The 21,903-nt window shown below is 50.5% G+C and overlaps 3 protein-coding genes across 13 annotated transcripts in view; 1 reads left to right on the top strand and 2 right to left on the bottom strand.

Moving 5' to 3' along the window:
- Window positions 1–17,981, top strand: part of DNAJB13 (DnaJ heat shock protein family (Hsp40) member B13) — a 42,954-nt gene extending 24,973 nt beyond the window's left edge. For 2 of the 11 annotated variants that reach the window (XR_008619648.1, XR_003676353.2), the window contains exons 4-8: window positions 927–1,084; window positions 2,123–2,236; window positions 3,340–3,453; window positions 14,916–15,319; window positions 16,508–17,981. Coding sequence is in view for 6 of the 11 variants with exons in the window: in XM_007118966.3 (XP_007119028.1) it covers window positions 927–1,084; window positions 2,123–2,236; window positions 3,340–3,453; window positions 4,443–4,519; window positions 5,112–5,265 (617 nt within the window). In the remaining 5 variants the exon portion in view is untranslated. Of the gene's footprint in view, window positions 1–926; window positions 1,085–2,122; window positions 2,237–3,339; window positions 3,454–4,442; window positions 4,520–5,111; window positions 5,441–6,823; window positions 8,105–11,380; window positions 11,464–14,915; window positions 15,320–16,507 lie in introns of those variants that run through there. The other 9 variants (XM_007118966.3, XM_055091709.1, XR_008619651.1 and 6 more) reach the window with 8 other exon arrangements.
- On the bottom strand, window positions 8,787–15,781 carry LOC102978133 (dicarboxylate carrier SLC25A8). The gene is made up of 8 exons (XM_007118965.4): window positions 15,450–15,781; window positions 14,481–14,637; window positions 11,845–12,065; window positions 11,477–11,687; window positions 10,285–10,479; window positions 10,102–10,203; window positions 9,581–9,761; window positions 8,787–9,232 (listed from the first exon to the last, which is right to left on the bottom strand). Exons 3-8 carry the CDS (start codon window positions 11,968–11,970, stop codon window positions 9,133–9,135), a joined length of 915 nt encoding a protein of 304 aa, XP_007119027.2. The 5' UTR covers window positions 11,971–12,065; window positions 14,481–14,637; window positions 15,450–15,781; the 3' UTR covers window positions 8,787–9,132.
- Window positions 17,982–18,095: 114 nt separating the features above from the next.
- Window positions 18,096–21,903, bottom strand: part of UCP3 (uncoupling protein 3) — a 33,217-nt gene continuing 29,409 nt past the window's right edge. The window contains exon 7 of the mRNA XM_055091714.1: window positions 18,096–18,406. Within this exon, the coding sequence (XP_054947689.1) occupies window positions 18,211–18,406 (196 nt within the window). The 3' untranslated portion in view covers window positions 18,096–18,210. The remainder of the gene's footprint in view (window positions 18,407–21,903) is intronic.

The following is a 21,903-nucleotide window of genomic DNA, read 5'->3' as shown; positions in this document are numbered from 1 at the left end:
TCTCAGATGCTGACTTCATAGAAATTTGAGTCTGGGGTCTCTAGTGGTCTTGGGCTGGGCTGAACAGGGAGGACAGTGGAGCCTGGGGAAGGGTAGGGAAGACTGGCATGTTGTGACCCCCCTCCACAAAAGCTAACAGCACATCATTTCTGGCACTACCAGCCACTGCCACCAGAGGACACTCCTCTCTCCTCTGAGGCAGCCAGAGTTGAGGAGCACTTCCCCAGAGGAAGGGGTGGGGTGGGGGAGGGAGGTAGGGAAGTGTGGGTGAAGGGAGTCCAAAGTGGGGGATGAAGCAGTAGAGGGCATCAAGAGATGGTAATCCTTGGATCTACAGTTGAGGATGTTACTGAGTCCAAGCTTCTACTGCTCACTGCAGGACAGGCCAATAAATTGGGAGATGAGTTGTTGGGGGCAAGGAATAGCGACTATATTTGAAAAGCCAGCAAACCAAGAATATGTGGACTCATGTCCCAAAGAACCATCTTGCCTGAGTTAGAATTCAGGCTTCCTTTGTACCAAAAGGGGAGGCAGGGTGGGTAAAGTCACATTTCCTAGCTCCGGTCAGCCTCAGGAGGGGAGGTGTTAATTTCTTCCTTCCTGCAGTCATTCACAGGTGAGCCTGGTCAGGATGTTTCCTGTGAGCTAAACAAGGGTATTTTAGCTTAATGCTCATTACCTGGGAGGTAGGGTTCCCAGAGATGGGCCATTACGTATAATTTAAGCTTATAGGTAACATCCGTTTAGTGATTAACTTGTAATAGAATACAAAGGTTCTTCCCTATTACAAGGACAGCTGAGTCTGCGAGGTGGGAATGGGAGTCTGGGTATTACACTTGGGGACTGAAGAGGTGGGGGGATTGTCTATGAATCCGAGTTTCTGGACACAATTTCTCCTACTCCTCACCTCTCCCCACCTCCTGCAGTGTTTTTTGATGCAGAAGGAAATGAAGTGGACTTGAACTTTGGGGGACTCCGGGGCCGAGGGGTCAAGAAACAGGACCCCCCAGTCGAACGAGACCTCTACCTGTCCCTGGAGGACTTATTCTTTGGCTGCACCAAGAAAATTAAGATCTCCCGAAGGGTGAGTACTTGGGAGCCACCTTCTATCCCCTCCAACCCTCCTGGTCACCTCCTCCCTGACCCTAACTGGAGACCTCAGGTATGGTCTCTCACAGAATCATGGAATCTTAGATTTGGAGACAGTAGAATTCTCAAATCTGAAGTTTGGAAGGGACAATTGAGGGTATTAGCCTGGTTCTTTCCTAGTGCAGGAATCCCTTCTGTGTGCTTCTAACTGGGAGGAGCTCTTTCCGTTCTTCTCAGTTCAGCCCCATCCCTGAGGGAAGAGGGAGGGCTCTGGGTGGGAGGAGTCTCCTGTGAATTCTGCTCTCTGGGCATTACCAGACCATACCCTCTGGGTTTCATCTGGGTGTCTGCCTCATAAGTAAGAAGGAGCTCTGTGGGCATGGGGGGTGGGCTGGGGGACAGTTCCCAAGGGGACTGGTTGAAGAAGACCCTCAGTGCCCCAGGGTCCAGACCCTGAATTGGCCCTGTCCCATGGTCCAGCCCTGTGCTAGGCACATGAGCAAGGCCACCTCACACCTTTGCCCAACAGAGGAGATGCCAGCTGTAGCCATGCTTTCCACAGATGGCACCCATCTGGGTACGTGATTGGAGCATAGATGGATGACATAACAGGAATGCTTTGGGTGAGGCTGAGATATGTTGCCCTCTGTGGTCTTTCTCCCTTCGGGATTAAGAGACCTGCCAGAGGCTCAGGGCCAAAGCTTCTGGGGTGGGAGAGGAAGTGAGTGCGTGTTCACCGTGTGTCTGTTAGAAGCCAGGGCCATGTAATTTCTAGGGCTGGAGTTGTGGCCTTGATCGACTCATGGTGACTGCTTGGCACCTCAGGCCCTAACCCCATGACACGCCCTGCCATCCTGGAATCATAAGCTCTTGGTTCCAGTGGAATAGGGTGGGAGTGGGGATGGCTCAGGGCAAGTTCTCTCCATTGCTAGAGAACTGAGCTGAGCACAGATCCCATGGAGCATCCCTCACGTGTGTAAAGGCCAGCTGGGAAATCCTGAGCAAATCTCCCTCCCCTGTCATCTCGCTACAGGTGCTGAACGAGGATGGGTACTCCTCTATCATCAAGGACAAGATCCTCACAATTGACGTGAAGCCTGGTTGGAGGCAGGGCACACGTATCACCTTCGAGAAGGAAGGGGACCAGGTGAGAAGAAGGGAAGCTGCCTAGGGACAGTCACTTGGGTTCATGTGGTGGGAAGACTGAGGGGGAAGGAGGCAATGCTTTTTCTTGCCCCTATGAGCCCTGGTCTGGAAGGGAGACCGGTCTGCAGCGTTGGTGAGCTGATCCGTAATGTCCCTTCCAAGGGACAGAGCCTCACACAATGCCTCGGGGATTGGGTAGCCCAGGGTTTCTCCCCATTTTGCAGAGTGAGAAACTGAGGCCTAGAGAGGGAAGGGACTTTCCCTGGGCAAGAGCACCAGAGCTGAAAGGAGAATCCAGTCCTAACATCAGTGTTCTTCCTGATTTTCTTTAGTGTTTCTCTGAGTAAAGCCCAACTATAGGAGCTACGCAGAAACCATTTATTTATAATAATTTAAAATTAAATACTTACTTAAATAAAAATATAAAATTATTGTCCAAGGCATGCCGAATCCTCAAGTCCTGAGAAGAGGCAGGATGATGGTGTCTTTGGAGCCAGAGTGATGAATTCCTCTGCCTGTACTTCTTGCCCCCTTTCTCACTTATGAAACACCTCCTTTCGAAAAACCCACTTCAAGACACAGCTCCAATGCTCTGGGCATCCTTCCCTGACCTCCCCTCTGGGTCAGCGCCTCTCTGAGCTCCCGCCTCTGGGTTCCCTTTATCACATTCTTGAGCCTGCTGAGGATTCACTGTGTGCCTGTTTCCTCCACTAGACTGGAAGCCCTTGCGGGGTGAGGGTGGCCAGTCTGATCCCTCTGTCCCCAGTACCCAGAAGAGACCCAGCAGAGTTCTGGAACTTAATGAAGCTTGGCAGGATAGACTTGCAGGCAGTTCTCTGTCCCCAGTACAGTGTTCTGCCCTCCAGCTGCGTGCATCTACTTGGGCTACTCAGTAGAGGACAGTAATGGGGGTAGAGCAGGATTCTTTGGGATAGGCTTCTCAAGAGGAGGGGCTATGAAGCCAGACTGGAAAGGCCCTTCCAGAAAACCTGGTCTAATCTCCTCATTGTTCAGAGGAAGACATGGGGACAATAGAGGCAGAAACTTGGCCAAAGGCACACAGCCAATTAGGCCTTGTCATCCCTTGGCTCACCCTGTGCCCAGGGTCCCAACATCATCCCAGCTGACGTCATCTTCATCGTAAAGGAGAAGCTACACCCTCGCTTCCGCAGGGAGAACGACAACCTCTTTTTTGTGAACTCCATCCCCTTGGGCGAGGTGAGTGGGCAAAGTGGAGGAACAAGGGGTGGGCAGATCAGAGTGAGGCCCCCCCACCCCGTGGGAGGCCCCGAGGCAAGCAGGCCTCCCTCCCCTCTCCCCCTGGTGCATGGCGCAGGCCTTCAGAACATGATAAGTGCCATACAAAACCTTTGTGGCTGTCTTCACTCCTGAGTGTGAGTGGCCCCTCTGCGCCCTCACAACCCAAGCAAGAAATTGGGCACCAGCCTAGACTTTGCTGCCCCTCCCTGACCCCACCTGCGGTCAGGCGCTAAGTCCTGTTAATTCCACCTCCAAATCTCTTTCCACTTGGTCCACTTCTGTTCAGCCTCACTGTCCAGGTCTGTGCATCTGGGTGTGTGCAGCAACCCTCTCAGTGGTCTTCCTGCCTTTCTTCTCATCTCCTTCAGGCACTTCCCCACCAGGGTCTTTCCGCAAAGTCATCTGACCTTGCCACACTCCTGTCTAAACATCTTTGCATGGCATTCAAGGCCCTCTGCTGTCTGGCCCCTGCTGATCTCATCCCCTGCGCTCCAGCCACTGTCACTTAGAGCTCCTGCCCATTGGGTGCATTCTTTTTCACACCCTCGTTCTCTTGCTTATGCTGGGCCCTCTGCCTGGAGTGCTGTCTGCCCACCTTCTCTAACTGATAGGCTCCTCCTCACCCTTTAAGGCCCTCATCAACTGCTACCAGCACTATGGAGCCCTCCTGCCCCACTCCAGAATGGTTCGGTGGACCCGCCACCTTGGCTCCCACCAACCCCTTTACTTCCCTCTTGTCATAACATGTATCAACATCACTCTTATCTCCCAGACTGTGAACTCCTTGAGGGCAGGTAATAGCCTGGCTCACTCACCTATTAGTCCTTGAACATTCTTCTGTCTCCAGTGTGTAGGGCCTGGCACTGAATAGTCTCATAAAGTGCCTTCTAAAGAGAATGGACATGGGGACCTCCCCCACTCCCACCTTTGGCCTTAATGTCCCCTAGGCTCTGACCTGCTGCACCGTGGAGGTGAAGACCCTAGATGACCGTCTGCTCAACATCCCCATCAATGACATCGTCCAGTGAGTCCATCTGCTTGGGGCCCAATACGCAGAAGGGCTGCCTGGTCCTTAGAGGGTGTGTCGGACAGGCTGGCCTGGTATAGTTGTTCAGGTTGTACCCAGCACAAAGCGGTGAGAGACTGAAATCCAGCTCCCTCTCTGGCCAAGTTGCGGGCCGCATTCACTTGGCAAATGAAGTGCCTTTTTCTAACTTGCATGAAGCCATTGTGGAGGCCAGAGGCCCCCTGTGTTGGGAAATCCTTGTTGCCTTCATCCTCTAGAAGTTCTAGAGTTCTGAGTTGCATCTCCTAAGCCCTCTTCCAAGCAAGGCCCTCTGCATGGGAAGCTCAGCAGCCCAGCACTCCCCCACCCCAACCCAGGGTCTGCTCTTTGTCCTGTTTCCCATCTAAAATGGGATTCCTGGAATCCACCATCAGAGCCTCAGTGTAAATGGTTTTCAGGGAGCAAGTTGTCTGGAACAAGCCAGTCTCCTCTCCCCTCCCACTGGTTCTAGAAGCTGCTGACTGCCCCATGCCTGAGGTTTTCTGGGCAGGGGCAGGTGTGCTGCTCTGGGGTGCCCTCTGAGCCCCCTTCTTTCATCTTCCCGTCTCAGCCCCAAGTACTTCAAGAAGGTGCCAGGTGAGGGGATGCCGTTGCCAGAGGACCCCACCAAGAAGGGGGACCTCTTCATTTTCTTTGACATCCAGTTCCCCACCCGCCTCACACCCCAGAAGAAGCAGATGCTGCGCCAGGCGTTGCTGACATAACTCTGGTGGGCTGGGGACTGGAGCAGGGGGAAGAGAAGGCTAGCTGGGCCTGACCCCACCCCTACCTCCAGCACGGGGTGCGCACAGGAGCCAGCCCACTGCACAGGCATGACGTGAGGACCGGATGGCATGAGATTTTAAACTGATACAATAAAGTTTTATTTCCTATCCTCCAGCTACACCCAAGAGAGTGTGTGTTGGAGGGAGAAGAGCTTCATACAGCCCTTCTTGTGGAGCAGAGGGAAGGGCAGGGCTCAAGAAGCTGAGGACCTGGGACCCTGTCCTGGCTGTGTGAGCCTGGCCAGGTCCCTGAGGGTTCAGAGCCTCTGTGCTCCCACCTTGATAGCGTGGGGCAATGCTGCATCGTCTCTGAGGGTCCCCAGCTCTATTTCTCATGACACACGATCTTTGGAAGGGCAGTCTCTAGTGTCATATAGTCACATTGTACTCAGGAAAGCAAAGCACAAAGAGAACAAATGGGAAATCCACCTCCCCCAAGTCCCAGGCTTAGTGAGGGCAAGTCAGGTTGCTTCCCATCCTCCAGTCATACCCTTAGGAGGCGGTATAACTGCATTGGGTGGGACAGGCTGAGACCTCCTTGTCTCAGGTCACACAGGGCTCAGTGGCAAAGCGGTCATCAGAACCTTGAAGGCCACTTCCCACAGCCTCACTCTGCTTAGATTAGAGGCAGCACGAAGGACACAAGTGCTGGAAATGGCTTTGGTTTCTGCCTTGCCTGGGCTGCCTCTAGGCAGGGTCTTAGAACTGGGCTCTGCTCCCAATCCTGCCGCTGACCCTTTGGATGTTATTATCCATCTTGTTAGTAAGGCAGAACCCATAACCCTCCTCAGGCAGCTCATTGGTGTGAAAGTGCTTAGTGAACTCACTGCTTAGATTATCAGGGTTACAGCATTGCTACCAATGTGGCCTGGGGGAGTGCCAGCCTCCAAGCCCAGCTGGGCCTTTGCAGACCACACTTGCTTCCCCAGCCTGCCTTCCATCGACAGTGCATCATGCACCTACCTCTTCTGTGCCAGGGGAGGTGCCCTTCACTTGAGTCTGGACTTGGGCTAAGAGAGATCCAAGCTTATGACAGAGAGGGTGGCCACTTTTGTGAAGTGACTTAAGAGGTTCCAGAGGGAATTCCCTGGTGGTCCACTGGTTAGGATTCCGCACTTTCACTGCTGAGGGCCCGGGTTCAATCTCTGGTCAGGGAACTAAGATCCTGCAAGCTGTGCGGAGCAGCACCCGCCCCCAAAAGGAAGAAAAAAAAGAGGTGCCAGGAAAGGGCCCCCTAATATCCATATTGCTTGGATTCCACCATTTAAAGAATCATTAGCTTAAGGGTTTTTTCTTAAATGGGGGCTCAGTAGCACCAGCCAGCCATTTTTAAACCATCAGGGAGAAAGCAGCAGACCTTGAGACAGAGTCTGACCCAGGGTTCACTAAAGAATGGGGGCTTTGGAGTTAGAGCACCTCAGGTGTTCTACTTAACCAGCTGTGTACCCGTGGGCAAATCACTTCACCTCTGAGGCTATTTACAATCCCTATCTTGCAGGACTGTGGAAACCAGAGGAGTGAAGCAGACTCTGCCCTGAGGCAGGACCCAGGTGGAGAGGTGATGGTAGATGCCCTGTTCTGAGAGCAAGTGGGTGAGGGCCTGCCTTGTGAAACTCTGGTGCTCCAGCTCTCCTCTAGGGCAGCAGCAAGGCCTGCTCTTAACCTCTTCCTCATGGTGAGACTCTCAGGCCTGTGAGAGCCATTTATGAGATTGTTGTTATTACCTCAGTGTGGTCTTCAGTGCTACCTTGTGAGTCAGGTATTTTATAGGCATTAAGGGTTGAGGAGTTATTGAGGCCTCCTGGTATGCTGTCCAGTGGTTCCTACCACCTTTCCCAGCCCCTCATTGTCTCAGGGTTATGCCTAGAACCATGATGAAGTCTGGTGGCCTCATGTCCATGCCAGTGTCTGAAACACAAGGTTGGTGAATGAGGCAGCTGACAATGCCTAAGGCAACAAATTGCCCCTCAGTCTCCTCTGGTGCAAAACAAATCCTGCCTCAGAGGATTAATGTGAGAATTCAGGTGCATTAAGCACACTGACCGGGTCCTCCACTTACGCCGACTCCCTGCCACCTTCACCCTGGCTTGACTCATGGCACCCAACCCTGTCCCTCTTGGGGACTATAAGACCTCAGCTCAAAAGTAAGGTGAGGTTGTAAATCAACTATACTTCAATAAAAATAAAAAGTAAGGTGAGGAATCCTGGGCCCTCTTTCCTTCTCTACAACCCTAATATCCTGGACCCCTTGCCCAAGAACTGAAGGGCCCAGCCTCCAGCTCTGACCAGTGGGGAAGGCACAGTAGCACCAGCTGACTTAAACAGGAAGGTCATGTTCTCTGGGCTTGGCTCCACAGCTGCCCAACAGGATTCCTGAAGGACCCCAGCCCCTAGGGGAAAAGTGCAGAGGGGGAGGGAGGAATCTGAGTCCTAGTCCCAGTTCAGCTGCTGATTTCCTATGTGTCCTTGCCTGCATGACCTGTCTCAGCCTTCAGCTTCTTCAGACATCTATAAAATGGGCCTGGATGGCTTAATTCTAAGGGCCCAGCCCTTCACGAGATGCCTTGGGATTCTGGAACCTCACAGAGTCCCCTAACCCTTGAAACAGAAGTAGCCCTGCCCACCTGCTTTCCTGACTGGAGACAGATGGTAGGAAGAGGGACAGGGAGGCTGACACACCTGGTTTGTCACCACCTCCCAGGGATCTCTAGCCTGGGGTGAGGGTGAGACTCTAAATGGAAAGACTCGGGCTGAGGCTGGATGTCTGCTCTACAGCCTGTCCCACCCAATGCAGTTATACCGCCTCCTAAGGGTATGACTGTGGAGGATGGGAAGCAACCTGACTTGCCCTCACTAAGCCTGGGACTTGGGGGAGGTGGATTTCCCATTTGTTCTCTTTGTGCTTTGCTTTCCTGAGTACAATGTGACTATATGACACTAGAGACTGCCCTTCCAAAGATCGTGTGTCATGAGAAATAGAGCTGGGAGGATGGGAAGCAACCTGACTTGCCCTCACTAAGCCTGGGACTTGGGGGAGGTGGATTTCCCATTTGTAAAATGGAATAAAATAAGCCTACAGCATCTAAGGTTCCTAAGTTCCTCTAAATCTTCCAAGCAGCACAGGAGAAGCAGGGCAAACAGGAACACTCATTTTGCAGATTAACAGGCCCGGGGCCAGCTGGGGGGTTGGAAAGGCAGGTACTGAAGTACCAGACACTGGTGAGTGAAAGCTCAAGTGGTCTGGCGAGAGAGCAAGGCCACTGCTGACTCCAAGCCGCTCCTTTACTTGCCATCTCAGCCCTGGCCTGGTCTGGAAAGAGAAGTAGACCGGATGACCTCCACCCAGATTGCTAGAGGAAGATGGGTCACACACCCCCTTTCCAAGTCAGGTGGCTCCTCCCCTGCCTACCAGGTGCCACAAGGGCCCAATAGACCAAGACCTCTGGTAACAGAGAGGAGAAGACGCCAAGGTTGAGCTTGTTTTATGGGTGACGTGCTAGTCGGGCTCAGGGGCAGGAGGCAGGACGAAGAGTCAGGCTGAACTTCTCAAGGGACTGAGGGCTTGAGATGCTGGCTGGTGCCAGGCTTCCCAGTGTCAGCTGGGGTCAACTCCATCAGGACTGTGAGAGGCAATGGGGAGCTGAGGGGTGAAAATGTGGGGAGAGGGAAGGGAGGTGGTGGGAAAGGGAGCAGAGGGAAGGGGTGGGGAGAGAGGGAAGGGAATGAGGGGAGGAGGAAAAGGGAAGCAGGGCCAGGCTGCAGCCAAAGCCAGAGGTGATCAGCAGGGGAGGCTCAAAAGGGAGCATCCTAGGAAGCACAGGCAGCCATGAGGCCCCGTTTTAGCTGCTCGTAGGTGACGAACATCACCACGTTCCAGGAACCCAATCGGAGAAAGGAGGGCATGAACCTAGAGGGGAGAAAACACAGGTCATCTCTTTCACCCTGCTGGGCCCTGGCATCCAATCCAACCCAGATGCTCTGTCCCAAAGGAAGCTGGGAGGGCCCAGGGAATGGAGCTGTGGCCTGTGAGCAAGAGTCCCCTGTGAGTCTCCATTTTAACACCCACAAAGTAGGCATGATAACAACTCTGAGAGGAAGGAGTTAAGAGCACGAGAATGCCAGGACCAGGATCAGAAATAGTTTGACACGTGGTTGCCGTAGCAGCCACTCAGTTCTGCGTGGTTCTCTCCCACCTGTGTGATAGGTACAGGTGGCCAGGAGGCCTAGAATTGGGTGGGGTGGATCAGAGGCTCACCCTTTGTAGAAGGCTTGGGGACCCTCCTTCTGGAGCATGGTGAGGGCGCAGTGGCCAGCACTGCGGTACTGGCATAGGGCAGAGTTCATGTATCTCGTCTTGACCACGTCGACAGGGGAGGCGATGATGGTGGTGCAGAAGCCCGCCCCGAAAGCGGAAGTGAAGTGGCAAGGGAGGTCATCTGCCAAGAAGGAGGAGCAGGGAAAGCAGTCAGGACACCTCACACCATAATTCCAGAAGGAAAGAGATGATTTAAGTAGCTAAGGTCTCGTGGTTTTAGAGACACAGAGACTGCAGCTGGGACCTCTCCCAGTGTCTCTGAGAGTCACTTTGCCAATCTAGCCTCAGTGCCTCAACGTGCAAAGTGGAAACTTCACCCCAGTTGGCTTCAATTCAGTGAAAGAGAAACTCACTCCATAAGCAAAGGGGAAATGTGATGAAAAGATGTGGTCTCCAGGCAGACCCACACTGGCTCCTGGTTTGGGGGAAGGTGAGACGCAGCATCATCTACCCTAACTCACCTGTCATTAGGTTGGCCTTCAGGAGAGTGTCCTTGATGAGGTCATAGGTCACCAGCTCAGCACAGTTGACAATAGCATTACGAGCGACATTGGGAGAAGTCCCTGCAGAAAGAAAGGGTGCCTATGTGAGACCAAGGAATAGGGGAAGAGGAGGATGGGGAAGGGAAAACACCTGGTACACACCTTTCCAGAGTCCCCGAAACCCTTCCTCTCGGGCAATGGTCTTGTAGGCCTCAATGGTGCTTTGGTACCTCCGGCCACCTCCAGCCTGGGCCTGCGCTTGGAATCGGACCTTTACCACATCCGTTGGCTGGGCCACGGCCACAGCCAAGGCACCTGTGGTGCTGCCTGCCAGGAGGTGGCTCCCGATGCCGGCATCTGTGGGAGAACCATGGGGGTCAGTTGCCAGCTGGGTTTACACTCATTTCCACTTCTCCTCACCAAAACCACGTCACTGTCATTTCCTGTCTTCACTGTAACCTTTCGGTAATAAGACCCAGACTAGCTCTGCTCTAAGAACTTTTTGCACCATACAGTATATCACTGGGAGTGTCTACTACGTGCTGGGCACTGGGACAGAGTGAGGAGCAGGACAAAATGAGACTTAATGCTTTCTTTCATAAAGCATTTTCATTCATTTCATTTTACCTACTCAACAGACCTGAGAAATCAGAATCTTTCTTTTTTTTTTTTTTTTTTTTTTTTTTTGGCAGCGCTGCGTGGCTTCTGGGATCTTAGTTCCTGACCAGGGATCAAATCTGGGCCCTGGCAGTGAAAGTCCTAACCACTGGACTGCCAGGGAATTCCCAAGTATCATTTCCATTTGACACATATGAAAGGCTCTGAGAGAAGTGGCTTTTCTCAAGGACTGGGATTCATAGGACTTGGGTTCTCATCCCTGATCTACTTCTCCCTGCCATGTTGGGAAGTCAACCTTTTGATCTGGGTTCTCATTTTCCTCACGTGTAAAATGGAGGGTGGGCATGGCATGCTGAGAAGGTGAAATGGAAGAGTGCTGGCCTTGGAGGCACAAGTCCTGAGTGTGTTTTCTTTCTGGCTCCCCATTATGTGCCCTTGGCCAAGTCCCTCCCGCCCGAGCAAGCCTCAGCCTCTTCATCTGTAACACGGGGATGATACCACCTGCTCCCGAGGTGGTTGTGAGGACTGTCATGAGATGATGCCCTACTCGGAGCCTGGCACAGCCCAGGTGTTCAGGACTCATTAGAAGAATCAGGGACCCTTCTAGTTCTCAGTTCCTCTTATCTGAAATTCCTCCTAGAGGTCTTGGGGCCTAAAGGAACTGTGCAGCTAAAAGAACAAGGATCAACCATCACTGAGAAGAGGCCAAGAGGCCTATGCCCAGCTCCACACTCACGCTCAGAGCCCTTGGTGTAGAACTGCTTGACAGAGTCATAGAGGCCGATGCGGATGGAGGCGAAGCTCATCTGGCGCTGCAGGCCGGCGACCAGCCCTTTGTAGAGGCTGCGGGGGCCCTCGGTGCGCACCATGGTCAGGATGGTGCCCAGCACCCCACGGTACTGGGCACTGGCTGCAGCCTGCACTGGCCCCTGCCTTTCTCCTTGGATCTGCAAGGCCAAGGCAGGTGGTTGCCCTGGCCATCTCCTTCCATCCCTATGCTCTAAAATTTACAGCCCCCCAAAACCCCACTGGCCCTTGAGGAGTCTGTGTCTTGGGGAGGGAGCAGACTAGCCACCATCAGAACCCCAGGCTTCATCTCCTCACCTGTAGCCGGACTTTAGCAGTATCCAGGGGAAAGGTGATGAGATCTGCAATGCAGGCAGCTGTGCCAGCCCCCAGGAACTTCACAGTGGCAGTAGGGGGCATATCTGTGGCCTTGAACCCAACCATAATGCCAATTCCTGCTACCTCTCAGGAGATGAAGAAAAAAGAAGGGGGCACCTTCAATCAGCAACAAGACGAGACAGAGGAACTCTGCTGGAAATCTAAGCCAAGGAGAGAGAAGGTCCATCAGAAGCCGAAGCTCCAGACCCCCCCTTCTCACTACCCCACCCCACTTTCCCTGATGGCACCACCTCCCTAAGCAAGGACCCAGAACTGCCCCTGGAGGGCAAACAGGAGTGAGCTCCACAGGCACTCAAACAGGGGCTGGAGAAGCAATTCATTCCTGAGAAGTCCTCCCTTTCACCACAGGGAGTGTCTGGATCACAGCTATCCTAGTGCTACTTCACAAACAGGCACTGGCCCAGCCCTTTGTCTGCTGGGTGCAGAAATTTCACTGATGCCCACATTCCTGATTCTGCAGATCTGTTTAGAGGGCAGACAGAAGTGGGGAAAAGGTTTCAGCTAGACCAAGACCTGACAGGCACAAACCCACAGGCTTATGTCCTGGATGTCTTAAGCAGGAGAGGTTCCTATGGGTCTTGAACTAAGTCTAGAAGAAAAGGAGTGAACAAGACCTATTCAACTCCTTCAGTTCAGTCTAATTCTCTTCCCCACCAGCCCGCACACAGCTTGGGCTCTCTAGAGTCACTCTTTCAAGGAGTCTGCTTTGCTGGGCACTGGCTCACTGAGGCGCAGGAGACAATATCTACCCTAGAGGGGGGCTTATTGTCTGGCACAGGGGATGGACAGGTGATTCAAGCTGCATTTGGGGCTTGCAGAACATAGTCTCAAAGTGCAAAAGAGGGAACATCCAACTCCACTGGGAGAGAAGAAAGGGTGGGTAATCAGAAAAGACTTAGAAAAGGTAGCATTTAGCTGGGCCTTGAAGGATACTGAGCAATTCTCAGGGCTGAGAGTAAGTGCATAGCTGCTGTACCCACCCCCACCCTGGGCCTACTGTGTAATACAGGGAAAACTATTCCCTCTCTGGCCAGTTTCCTCTCCTCTTATAATATAGAGGATTCACATCTTCATGAGAGGTGGGGATGCGGAAGTGCAGGTCAGAGCTATAGTGACAAAGGAAACCAAAACCTCCATTTTGTTCTCAGAATTGGAACAACACCTTCCTCCCCTGCCTTGGGAGGAAGTGAGCCCAGCACCCCAGTGGAGCAGGGTGACCTACTTCTCTCCCCTGAGTTTCTTTCTTTCACTACATAGGAGTGGCTGCTCTGAGCCTCACCTAATTGGCTGCCCCCATTGCTGGGGCCAGGAGGAAAGAGCTGGCCAGCAGAGGAATGATGTGGTGGCAGTCAGTTGTGAACACACAGACCCATGGAAACAAAATGCTCACCAGGCTTCTTCCTCCTGGGCTTCTCATCCCAGGTGGCTGGGCAAACAGGGAAGTCTAAAGGCTACTCACCACTCAGTTCCTGGCCTTATTCATGCTTCCCTGGAGCCTGGCCCACATGAGGCTCAGTGAAGACTGGCACTCAAGCAGCAGAAGGGGTTGATGAAGGTGTTCCAGAACCCCCAGCGTCCCTGCCCTGACATCCTCGTTCCCCAGGAAGTGCTCCACACCTTTCCTCCCCCCTCTGCCTGGCACATTCTATTAGCTCACTTACTTGTCAGTGCAGCCCTGTGAGGTGGCTGCCCTTACTTCCATGTTTCAGAACAGGGAACTTAGTAAGCGTCCTGTTTGCAGGCTCCAAAGCTTATGCTATTTGCTTTGCACTGTGCCCAGCTCATTTCTTTCCTGCTGTTTTCTCAGCCCCAGGCCTTTCACGAGGAGGTCCAACACCGAAGTTCTCTCATGACAATGTGACAGTTCTGAGAAGGTTCAGGCAAACGGCATTCCCTTCTCTGAGCATCAGAGACATGATGACATGAGTCAGTCATGTCCTGACCTTGATCTGGGTTGCAACGTGTTGTGAGGGCCAGAGAAGAATAAGGCCCAGCCCCTGCCCACCTCAGAGACAAGTGCAAAGGCTAAGTTGCCATTTTGAATGTTGCCTTGGGTTTGCCATAAGTCAGGTCCTTCAGAGGCATGGGTATGAAGGCAAAGGTCTCTGTACTAAAGACCATACTAAGAAGATTAAACTCAGGCCTAACGAGAAGGAGTTAACAATATATTACAATCCCCAGCAAATAACCAGTTTCACTTGATTACTAATTGCAATCTTAAGGATAGTCAAAAGCTTGAGTCAACGATATGTAGTTAGAACAATAGGTTCCTGTCCTAACTCTGCTGCTGAATCCTAGGCTGACCTGGGGCTAATCACTGTCCCACCTGGGCCTCAATAGCCTCCTTTGTAAAATGGGGATTACCATCCTTGGATTGTCAGGTCAGCTTAAGGGCCAGAATGAGACCAGGGAATATATGAAAGTGCTTTGTGAACGCTAAGAGTGACTTTACTGGGATGGTGGTGCTAGTTATTTGTGTTAATGTCCTGCTAAACCTGCCCCCAGACCACAGGGCTGAGGCAGTAGAAGACCCCTCCCTTAGAATGGACTCTTACCCAGCTCTGTTAGATCTCACGCTGAGGCCTTCAAGATCAAGCTTCTCTAAAGGCATCCCATTCTTCAAAGCTGCCAGTGGCTATCACGGCCTGATCCCTTTGGTTTTCCATAGAAAATGGCTGGGAGATGAAACACCTAATGGTCATACTATGTGTCCTGCAGGTGAGGGCAAAGGAGGAGAGTTTAGAAAGGGAAATGGACCTTAAAGGACCACACTCCAGCAAGGAAAGGGCCATCTGTCCAAGGCACATAAGCCCACTCAATCCTTATCAGGGGGGTGTGAGGGTAGGGAACAGGGTCCATTTCCCACAGGGCAGCTGGGGACTAATTAAGTGCACACACTGGAGGAGGGGGACACACTGGAGGAGGGGATGAACCCAGGAGTCCTCCCTCCCCCGTCTGCTCTCTTAGTATCACACATTGCTCTGTTGCAGATTTCTCCTTTAGTGGAACTCAGTATTGTAGAGAAGCGTCCCGCAACACAGCAGACTCTGGTGAGTGGGAGTGGGGCAGGGGGGCGAGTCATGATGGGTCAGAGACTCGCTGAATCAACTAGGGACAACAGCGGGGCTGCAAGGAGGTTAGAGGGGCTGGAGCAGGCCCTGCTGAGGCTGCATCAAGCAGCTCAAAGCCTCCTGCCAGCAGAAAGAGCCCCAGGAATGGCCTGGGGCCGCCTGGAGTGGGAGAGGTCATTCTGGTCTTCGCTGAAGGTCCCCCACCCCGGCCGAGGAGAGGAAGTGGAAGGTTGAAGCCTTATATTACAGCCATTTGAACGCGAGAGGTAAAGAACAAAAGCAAGACATGAAAAGAGTGAAAGAAGAGAGATAAACAACAAAAGGTAAAATACAAAATAGGGTGGGAGGCGAGGAGTGAAATTAAAGGTGGCGCGCGGGTCCCTTCCGCCGGGGTAGCGGGAGTAGGGCAGGTATAGCGCGCGCAGGGCTGGGGCGGGCCGGGGCCGGGCTCACCGGGCCGCAGGGAGAACAAGCGAGTACTGGCAGATATGTCTGTCGGCGGGCGGAGCGCGCATCCACGGAGAGCAGACTGTACTCGATCCAAAGGCGCGGCCGGCCGGGCTTGCAGAGAGGTAGGCAGAGGGTGCGGCGCGACTTCGATCTATGGGGCGGGGCCTGCGGCCTCCGAGGGCTGGGAGGCGGCCCTTTAGCTGCCGCATTTCCGCAGAGGCCGCCACGCCCAGGGTTTTCTCCGCGCCTTCCTCCACTTCCATTTTCGGGAGCCGATCCCAGCGTCTGCCCCTTAGTTCCCCCATAGGGTTACCCCTCGCCCCGCCAACTTCATTGTGAAGATGTCAAGACTGACTCCCGGAAAGAAGCAGAGGCTGCCCAGGGTCGTACACGCCTCTGGCCCCTAGCCAGGGCTCTTTTTAACAGCGCCCAGAGGCTCGGGTTGAAGAGCACTCTCTCCTTTCAGGGATGCAGTCCACTGGTCCCAACTCAGCCACCTGTGATTCTGCAAACCGCCAGCTCTCCCCAGGTGCCAGCGCGGGCCCCCGCGGGGCGGGGCCTCCCTACCGGCCTCGCTGGCGATTAGTTAAGGGAGCCGTGGGGCCAGAGGAAGGAGCCAATTTGGGCTGCAGCAGCAGGTGGCCGATCACCGCCAACGGCCGTTGGGCGCGGCTGGGTTTCCGGCTGCCTCCGGGTCTTGTCCTGGGCTCCCCGGGGACTTCAAGACGGGGAGGGGTCACGAAGCGTGACGCTCCCGCCCCCACTTACAGAAGAGCCAATGGTCAGGAGGCCCTCGAGTGAGGAGGCCGAACAGGGCGTGGACTTGCTGCGTGTCTAGGCCCCGGCATGAGAAAGAGATGGTAGGAGGTGAACCGGGACTGGGTCGCCCTCAGGTTGCTGGTGGTCTTTTGGGGGTGACAGACACGTAAACAACCGGTAATTGTGTCCTGTGGCCGGACAAACACGTGCACGTGGAGTGTAGAAGCAGATAGTCTATGTTCGCCCTTGGACTCTATGTCCCTACTTTTGTGTACCTTCAGACCCCCTCTACCTCTTTTCAGCCTGTCGACTGTCTGGGACTGTTGTAAGAATTCGTGGAGGTCGTGGAAGCCATATCGTTGACTACATTGTAAGCTCTTCTAGAGCGGGAAGCTATTTCCTATATTTTAAGTATCACAACCCTCTAAGACCCGCTTTAGATGTGGACAGGGACCGTTGCCTGCCATTCTAGTAAACAAAGAATGTTGCCCACCATTCCAGTTCTATAAGGATCTGGCCATTAGTCACTGCAGCCTTCCACCCACGGTGAGCCCTGAAAGGAATGCAGGGTGGAGAAAAACAAGAAGTATTCTGTGCTTTGGATTCTATTGGCCCTAGATAGTTAAGATGCATACCTAAGGAATAATTTAAATGAACCCAGATTCTTGCATCTTCCCATATACAGAAAAGCACTAAAATCATTAATTTGAGATGTCTGTTCTTTGTGATTGACAGTAATCTTTTGATGTTCAACTACATTTTTTTTTCCAGCAAAAAACTCCTATTTATCCTGGCTTCTCTCTTACCTCTTCCGAGCATTTCCTCAAAGCTGAGAGGCCATCTCCTGGGCTATTGTCTTCAGTAAGATCCCCAAATAAAACTTAACTCTCTACCTTTAGGTCGTGTGTTTTTCTTCAGTTGACATATAGTAGAGGCTCAGTGCATGCTGTTTGGGCTGCTGTTGAAAGTGCCCTTGGGAAGTGTAATGGGAGGATCTGGGAAGATGAACATTTAGTGAGTGCAGTTACTATGTTCAGGTTCAGTGTGGATACTTCACATAACCCTGTGAGGCTGGTGTTAACCTCTGATCTACAGATGCATGCCAAAGAGGTTAAATCATCTGCCTAATGTCACATGGTTAGGAATGGTGCACCATGACTTAAGCCCTGGTTAATCAGCTCAGTGTGTGTATTTTTTGTCCACAAGCAGAAGGAATTGTCAGCCAGGAGACTATAGCTGGAATGGGACTGGATAATTATAGCAGAAAAGAAAAAACACACTGAGCATATGATGCTGGCAGAAACAAAATGGAAACTGAGAAATCAAGCCCAAAATTTATTTCTGGCACTGTGGAGTCTCCCATCTACTGCTGGCCTAGCTTTTGCACATAAGCTTCTGTCTTTGGCTGTGATGAACGGATTACCAGGATATTCAGCAAGTTTGTGGTGAGATTACTGAACTGGTCGGTGATCTTTGAGGAGACATGAAAAATAGAGTAAAACAAAGGCTTGGAAATAAATGTGTTGCCCTGATTGCCAAAACAGGGAAGAATCTAGATTTCAAAGACTTTATACCTGTGAGATGTTTGTTCATCCCTAGCAAAATTCAAGGGACTGTTAAAAGGATGATGTGTGGATACTAAGAAGTAGATATCACCAGGATTCAACATGGATTTCTTAAGAAGTCCTGTTAAATTCTCTTCCTTAGGATGGAGCCAGGCAGATCAGGGTGATGCTACAGACACTGTACCTCTGGATTTTTAGAGGTACAGCTCATTCAAATCATAACATGTCTTATGGAGAAAGTGAAGAATGTTTGGTGTCAACTGAAAAAAAACACACAACCTAAAAGTTGAGAATTATATTTTATTTGGGGCATTACTGAGGCCTTAAGCCCAGGATACAGCCTCTCAGATACCTCTGAAGGACTGTTCTGAAGAGGTAGGGGAGGAGCTAGGGCATACAGGAGTTTCTGCAAAAACACCAGGTAGCTGAACATCAAAAGATTACTGCTGGGCTTCTGTGGTGGCGCAGTGGTTGAGAGTCCGCCTGCCGATGCAGGGGACACGGGTTCGTGCCCCAGTCTGGGAAGATCCCACATGCCGCAGAGCGGCTAGGCCCGTGAGCCATGGCTGCTGAGCCTGCGCGTCCAGAGCCTGTGCTCCGCAACGGGAGAGGTCACAACAGTGAGAGGCCTGTGTACTGCAAAAAAAGAAAAACCATATCTCAAATTAATGAATTTAGCACTCTTCTATGTATGGGAAGATGCAAGAGTCTGGGCTTAATAAAATTATATCCTGATTTTCTCCATCATGAATCCCCTTAGGGTGCACCATTGGGGGTGGCTGCAATGGCTGATGGCCTGATAGTCTCAACATCCTTTGTTTACTGATACGGCAGGCAGACATTCTTTGTCCACAATGGGTACAGATAAGTGCATTTTACAAACCTGTTTCACATCTAGTTCACTGAAAAAAAAAAAAAAAATATATATATATATATATATATATATCTGTACTTATAGTTTTGGAACTTTAAAATTTTAAAAACGTTGTTTGAAACACTGAAAATGAAAAAGACACAAGAAAGACACTGATTTTTTTTTTTTGTAAATTTATTTATTTTATTTTATTTTTGGCTGCGTTGGGTCTTCGTTGCTGTGTGCGGGCTTTCTCTAGTTGCAGCGAGCGGGGGCTACTCTTCGTTGCGGTTCCTGGGCTTCTCATTCGGTGGCTTCTCTTGTTGCGGAGCACAAGCTCTAGGCACGAGGACTTCAGTAGTTGTGGCTCGTGGGCTCCAGAGCCAGGCTCAGTAGTTGTGGCGCACGGGCTTAGTTGCTCCACGGCATGTGGATCTTCCCGGACCAGGGCTCGAACCTGTGTCCCCTGCATTGGCAAGCGGATTCTTAACCACTGTGCCACCAGGGAAGCCCCCCCCCCACCTCCCCACCCCCCCCACCCCCATCCATGTCTTTTTGTTGTTTGTTCTTCTCTTTCTTGATTTAAAAAAAAAAAAAAAAAGGTGGGGGAAATGGCCACCCAAAACGAGATAGAATTACTTTGAACATTTGCAACAACAAAACTGGATTAAATTCTTTAATGAATCTTTGTTGTCAAGTAAGAAACCCTACATTTTAAATATTAAATTGGGAAAACACTGTTAAGAGTTAAAAGATGCTTCTTTGTGTGAATTAATGTGTGATTGAAATAAAGCTCAGTTCATAAAGCAGAGCATGAACATAGCAGTTGTTCACATTTTGCTAATAGCTCTGAAAATGCAAGTTCTCCCCCAGTTTCTTTACAGCATGATAGGCCTTCAGCTGGTGATCAGATGGCTAACATTTCCATTTTTATATAAGAAACAACTTGATCACATGGTTTTTCAGTGCCTTCCCTAAAATCCATGATTGTTAATAGATTCTATTTTTTCCTCCATTATTTCTCAAAGGAAATATAGCAGCAAATTCATTCACTGCCAACCATTACAAATATTCAGTCCTTTATTAAGGTATATAACATTACAGTAGGCTTAGAGTGCTAATACATAGATAATAAAATAACTATAGCTAGTAAAACAAAGCAAATGAAAAGAAAATTAAAGAGCCTTGATCAAATGAAATACTTACAACTTTCAATTGAAACACTGTAGAAATTATATATTGAAAAGCACTAGGAATATACAATAATTCAGTAACAATTATTGAGGGAATAAATGAAAGAGTCACAGTGATTAGAAATTATTTTCATATTAATATGTATATTAGTGGGGTTCTCCAGAGAAACAGAGCCAACAGGATATGTGTGTATATGTAAAGAGAGATTTTTTGGGTGGGGGGGGCATGCTGCGTGGCTTTCGGGATGTTAGTTCCCTGATCAGGGGTTGACCCCGGCCATGGCAGTGAGGGCACCAAGTCAACCATTGGATCGCCAGGGAAGTCCCCATAAAGAGAGATTTTTTAAAAGGAGTTGGCTTGTGCAATTATGGAGGATTGACAAGCCCAAAATATATAGCATAGACCTGCATATGTAGTTAGAGACCCGAGGAAGAGTTGCAGTTCAAGTCCAAATGCAGTCCTCTGGTAGAATTCCTTCTTGTTTGGGGGAGGTCAGTCTGTTCTGTTCAAGCCTTCAACTGATTGGATGAGGCCCACTTAGGTATGGGGGCAGGGGTAACCTGCTTTACTCAAAGTCCACTGATTTAAATGTTAATCTCATCCAAAAAACACCTTCACAGAAACATCCAGAATGTTTGGCCAAGTTTCTGGGCACTGTGACCCAGCCAAATTGACACAAAATTAACTATCACAGTATGTATTAGTTTTCCTTATATAGATAAGCATAGCATATATTTAGTTTCTATTTCATGTAAGACAAATTAGAAAACTAAACATTATTACATTTACTCCAAGTACAGCACTGACTGAGCCACAGGTAACTTGGTCTAAAATGTTTAATCCTATAAATAGGCCATAGTATTGAACACATGGTCTTGTTAACAGTTCAAAGAAAGACATATATTTCTAGAAGTAAGTTAAATGCACATATAGTTTTATAAAGAACAAAAAAACATCAGTAAAAATATTTAGGTTATAATATTCCTAGAGTCTATTTTCCACACTCTTGTTTGGTTAATTTGGTCACAATTTTAAACTGTAGAAAATTACCCTTTAGAGGAACTAAACTATAACATGACATAAACTTCCTAAGGAAGGTAGCTTGAAAAATATAAAAAGTGATTCCAATTTTTCTGAGTAACATTTGAGATAGTACAAGAGCAAATTAATTAAGAAAACCTTTGAAATTATTCAATTATCTTTAAAATTATACTGGCATAATTTAATATCTAGAATGCCTAAAATAATGTTTTCATAGTAGATTTATCACTAGAGTATTTTGATCTTGAAAGCCTCAGTGCTTCTTTTTTTTTTTTTTGGCTGCATTGGGTCTTCGTTGCTGTGCGCGGGCTTTCTCTAGTTGTGGCGAGCGGAGGCAACTCTTCGTTGTGGTGCTCGGGCTTCTCATTGTGGTGGCTTCTCTTATTGTGAAGCACGGGCTCTAGGCGTGCGGGCTTCGGTAGTTGCAGCATGTGGGCTCAGTAGTTGTAGCACGCGGGCTCAGTAGTTGCAGTGCACAGGCTCAGTAATTGTGGCTCGTGGGCTCTAGAGCGCAGGCTCAGTAGTTGTGGTGCACGGGCTTAGTTGCTCCATGACATGTGGGATCTTCCTGGACCAGGGATCAAACCTGTGTCCCCTGCATTGGCAGGAGGATTCTTAACCACTGTGCCACCAGGGAAGTCCAGCCTCAGTGCTTCTAATGTGTAGCTTTAACCTGAAATCATAATCCTCGGTTTGCAAACATCAAATTCAATTTTATGTTAGTTGATATAGAAACTAAACAAAAAATTCTTAAATCAAGGTGATAGCATGCAGCAACCATTGCTACCAAAATGGAAAAGTTCTATTTTTCCTTAGAGATTCTATGAAAAGAAAACCCAAAGTGAGTGACAAAGTCTACACATTAACATTGTTCAAAAATGGGATGTTTTGGGGGCTTCCCTGGTGGCGCAGTGGTTGAGAGTCTGCCTGCCGATGCAGGGGACACGGGTTAGTGCCCTGGTCCGGGAAGATCCCACATGCCGCGGAGTGGCTGGGCCCGTGAGCCATGGCTGCTGAGCCTGTGCTTCCGGAGCCTGTGCTCCAC

The sequence above is a fragment of the Physeter macrocephalus genome, chromosome 16 (genome assembly GCF_002837175.3).
Source record: "Physeter macrocephalus isolate SW-GA chromosome 16, ASM283717v5, whole genome shotgun sequence".
In the NCBI taxonomy this organism is placed as follows: Eukaryota; Metazoa; Chordata; class Mammalia; order Artiodactyla; family Physeteridae; genus Physeter; species Physeter macrocephalus.
This window is presented reverse-complemented; position numbering and strand designations above follow the sequence as displayed.